General features: G+C 59.4%; 2 protein-coding genes across 5 annotated transcripts in view; both read right to left on the bottom strand.

Annotated features, from left to right (window-relative positions):
- The window catches only part of LOC113202546 (protein angel homolog 2), a 13,166-nt gene extending 12,520 nt beyond the window's left edge, over positions 1 to 646 (bottom strand). The window contains exon 1 of one of the 4 annotated variants that reach the window (XM_026416820.2): positions 537 to 646. The gene's annotated coding sequence lies outside the window, so the exon portion shown is untranslated. Of the gene's footprint in view, positions 1 to 161; positions 185 to 263 lie in introns of those variants that run through there. The other 3 variants (XM_026416819.2, XM_026416818.2, XM_052273728.1) reach the window with 3 other exon arrangements.
- A 344-nt stretch (positions 647 to 990) lies between these two features.
- LOC113202491 (uncharacterized) lies at positions 991 to 4,146 on the bottom strand. The gene is made up of 6 exons (XM_052273747.1): positions 3,362 to 4,146; positions 2,626 to 3,281; positions 2,374 to 2,558; positions 1,858 to 2,233; positions 1,398 to 1,772; positions 991 to 1,334 (listed from the first exon to the last, which is right to left on the bottom strand). The coding sequence occupies exons 1-6, from the start codon at positions 3,654 to 3,656 to the stop codon at positions 1,011 to 1,013; spliced, it is 2,211 nt and encodes a 736-aa protein (XP_052129707.1). The 5' UTR covers positions 3,657 to 4,146; the 3' UTR covers positions 991 to 1,010.
- Between the last annotated feature and the right edge of the window lie 215 nt (positions 4,147 to 4,361).

Below are 4,361 nucleotides of genomic sequence, written 5' to 3'. Positions count from 1 at the left end.
TAAATGGAGACATAGATGTGGGGGAAAATATGGAGTTGAGAGGGACAAAAGTTTAGTCTGAGCATTAATGGTCTTAACCAACAAATGGCACTTATACGGTCCGGCGAGCGTCACAGGAGGTATTTTCGTGGGTGAGTCAAAATAAAACGATGTGCACCAACTATCATGATTGAAATGGTCTGTAACCACAAGATACTCTGATACAAATTACAAACGGTAACACTACTCCAAGAACGACTGAAGTCACTATTTGTGCTACTAACCTAATTAGAGGTGTGTCACTTCGTATGTGCAGCTGTCACCCGATAAATAATTACCTGCAGGGTCGTACCTGCGTAACTGCTACAATCACTTAGCGTGCAACGCGAACAGCAACAAACATGTTTTATGGCTGTTATTCACGTGCCCGTGTACTGTGTCGTGCAATGTGGACCTCAAGTTCCAGTTTAATGACGGGCCCGCACTGTGGCAAGACGCCGAAAGACCAAGCGGAATATCGACGAATCTCTACGTCCTGTCCAAAATATCTACATCACCTCATGCTGCTTCTTTGACCCACGCAAAGTTTGTTTTGTGCTTGTTTAGCCCCTGGAACCCAAATGTTTGGGATAACCCCCCACCACCCCTACCACTCTCGAATGACTTCGAGATTTCTTCCGTGAGTCTGGAGTCTGGAGTGGAGTGGAGGGGGGCAACTAGGGAGGTGCAGTAGTGCACGTAACGCAAATCAGATGATGCAGATGCATACAGATGTGTGAAGTCACATGTCTACAGAGGGCGACGGAGGCGTTTGGTCAATAAAATGTGAGCCAGAGGCAAATCCGATTGAGCTTTTTTCATGCCTCCTTCGCCTCTTGCTCTGGCGGGGAAGTCCGCAAGTGCAATAAATACAACGAGTTGGGATAAGTCACCGTCACCATTTTCATATGTTTAATAATAACATTTCCAGCAGCATAACATATTGACAATCCCTTCTCCCCCCCCCCCCTCCCCTCCTCTTCTCTTCTCCGTTAGTCTGGAGGTGAGTCTTCCAGTCCACGAAAGCCCTTTCTTCCGCCGTCGCCAAGCCCAAGGCGACATTCGGAGACGCACGCTTGAGCTTGAGCGCGCGAGGCGTACGCCAGCTCCACCGCCATGGAGGCGGCGGCCAGGACGAGGCCTGTGGCGAGGAGGAGGAAGCACGGCAGCACGTCGCTCAGCGGGGTGGTTGTCCACTGGGCCATGGCGGCGTGGCCGAAGCCGTGCGCGTGCCCGCGGACCTGGCCGTGCGGCTGCCGTTGCTTGTGCATGAGCCGGTGGGTCACCAGCCCAGCCTCGCCGAGCCGCACCCGCACCTGGAAGCACACGTCGCAGCGAGGAACAAGCTCATCGGCACTCAGCAGCAAGCACGTACCTACCTCCGACACGGGGTCTATGTAGGGCGACCAGCGCGGCGCGCTGAACAGGTGCAGCGGCGAGGGCCGCATGCAGAAGTCCTCGAACAGGTGCAGGTGCGTCTGCCCGCGCGCGTGGTTGTAGTTGGTGCAGCGGATGTCGAAGGTGAGCACGGCAGCGTCGCCGACGTCGGCCACGCGGTTCAGGGCGTCGTCCAGCAGCGAGTCGCACACACGCAGGCGCTTGGAGAGCTCCCCGTTCAGCAGCATATCCTCGTCGCTCGTGGCGACCGAGTGGGTGGCCGACAACCGGACCACGTCCACCACGCCCACCGAGCCCAACAGCGCTAGCCGCGCGCCCGCGCCGTGGACCAGGTCGTGCACAGAGCGCACGACCGGCTGAGCACGAGCAGGCCGTGAGCAAGAGTGCACGTGAGTCGTGAAGGACAGCCACAGCGTGAGCCCCAGGACTGCCAGGACATACCTCAGAGCGCATCGTGACGCTGGCGCTCTTGACGGAGCCCTCGAGGACGGCGACGAGCACCAGGGCGGCGAAGCCCCAGTGGGCGACGAGCGCGCGCATGGCGTCGGAGTGCACGCGGAGCGTGGAGCCCCTCGGGTGTAGGGGCGCGGGCTGCTGCAGCAGCGGGCCGCACACGAGCCCGCACGCGCCCCACACGCCGCCGAGGCTGTCCACCCCAACGCGCTGCACGACCGCCAGCGCCAGCCCGGCCGCCACGCACGCCACCGCCACGCTCAGCCACGCCGCGGGCGTGAGCAGCTCCTGGAGCGCCACGGCGCGCACCTCCACCACGGGCACGCACCACGTCAAGCACACCACCAGCTTGGAGTCGTCGTACCTTCAACCGCATCCATAAACACGTCAAGTCCTACAGGACCAGACACATGGCCATTAAGTCACGAGAAGCCCCCCCCCCCCTTCCGGAACGTCTTCAACGCTTCCCAGCCGAGGTTCGACCCTTCTCACCCCGCCGCTAACCTGACTGCGTCCGCGTCCACGCCGTGGACGCTCATGGTGAAGGCCAGGTCGGCGTGCCGCAGGTGCGTGGCGAGTCGCGAGTCGCACGCCGTCTCGTTATCAACCGGCGTGCGCAGCACGGCGCGGAAGTTGAGGTGCTGTTCGACGGCGCTGAGTACAGGTCGCAGCTGCCCGCCCAGCACCGTCTGTAGGACAAGGAGTGGTGTGTTACCGTTGAGCCCCACACACTAGCGAGATGGTCACCGAGGTTACCTCTCCTGTGATCGGGTCCTTGGTCAGCAGCATAAAGGGACTGTCCTCGCGCGCGAAGACGGTGAGGTTGCAGCCTCGCAGGTCGTGAAGTTTCCTCGGGAACAAGTCGCGTCCGAGGCGAAAGGCGCCGCCATGGTCACCACTCGCGTCCGGGACCCACTCGTCGACGAGCACCGCGGCGTCGCTGTCGCACTCGGTGGCGTAGGGGTACACGGAGAAGATGCGCACGGGGTCGCGGGGCCGCGCGCCCGGCAGGAGCAGCAGCGCGTCGGACAGCTGCGCGCGGCGCCACAGCGCGCTCAGGTAGGCGAGCCCGGCAGCGGGCGCCCCGAGCCAGACGTGCAGGCGCCGGCCGCGGACCCGCCACCAAAGGTCCGCGGGCTGATCGTCGTGCACCAGGACGTGGATCGCGCCCGGCCGCAGGCTGGACGGCCCTTGATTGCCTTGATCCGGTGTCAACCCCAGCGTCCATGACGTGCACCACGACGACGACGTGCTAGTGTTGGCTAGCGTCGCCCCCGGCAGGCACGCCGTCGCAGACTCGCACCACACGGAGGATAGGAGGGCCGGGTAGCGGCTGAGCACGGCCAGGACGCACCCCGCCCACCCCGGCACGGCAGTGTCGCTCTGCTGGGCGGCAGCCAGCAGGCCCCGGGCTGCACAGACGGGGCACCCCCTGTGTTACAAACAGAAGACCGGGCAGCGGGGAAAACGTATTGCTCACCGTAACGTTCACCTGCTTCGGCCAGCACTGGTGACACTAACAGGAGAGTCTGGAGCGCGAGCGACGCCGTGCTCGGGCGGCCGCCCGCAGTCGGCATGACTGGTCGTGCGTTGGCCACCGCTGCACCCCGGGCCGCCCTTTCCAGGAGGGGTGCTGTCGAGAAGGAGTGTCGGGCAAGTTTGACAGTTTGACAGCCTTGATCTTTGCTGACCTTGAAGCCACGCGCCCATCGCGCCCATGTGTCCTTACCAACACCGCATGCCGCCGCCGCCGCCACTGAGAACACGGGCGACAGCCACCACAACATACTACTTCCCGCCCGGAAAAGTCCGCGTCGAAAACACACAGGTAGTGGGCCAGGGTCAGCCTAGCGTGGGTAGGAGAGCGGGGGCTGTCGGCGAGCTTTCCTCGCGCAACCTTAAAGAGAAAGGTGTGCTTTGGTCGGTGTTTTTATTTATTTTTAAATAATGGCATTATTCCAGTAAAATCACGGAACACTTTTTTACGGCGCAGCTAGTACAGTCAACGTTTTCTGTAATGCTTACATCAGGAATCGATAGGCCAGTTCGTGTGGACGCGGAAACTTTCTGTTTTATTTATTTGAAAAGATCGACAAGTTGCTATCTGCATTTCAGGGGCACTCGTGATAAACCATGAACGACGATGAACAAGTCCATGCCTCTACTGTGCCGTCCGCGTCAAAGAAAGATGGCTACATCGGGTAGCGGTTTGGACGCCAGATCTCACTACATTTTTGCCTTCTTTAAGGTGCCCTCATCCAATGAACGTTCAGAGGCGTAACCACGAAAAAAAATTGGGGGGGGGGGCGTAGTACGGGTTGCCTACGTACCAGGCGGACTCGAAGACTGTGTTATATAGAAGAAGAATTAGGGTATTTTGAATTAAAAAAGAAGGGAATTAAGTGATAAACATAAAAAAACAATCTATTTGTCATAATAGTTCCAAAGAACATTCAACATCAAAGCAGTAAAATGAAAAAGTTAATTAAACT

The sequence above is a fragment of the Frankliniella occidentalis genome, unplaced genomic scaffold (genome assembly GCF_000697945.3).
Source record: "Frankliniella occidentalis isolate FOCC.00 unplaced genomic scaffold, Focc_3.1 Scaffold296, whole genome shotgun sequence".
NCBI lineage: Eukaryota > Metazoa > Arthropoda > Insecta > Thysanoptera > Thripidae > Frankliniella > Frankliniella occidentalis.
The sequence above is the reverse complement of the archived record's forward strand: the minus strand, read 5'-3'. Positions and strand labels throughout refer to the sequence as shown.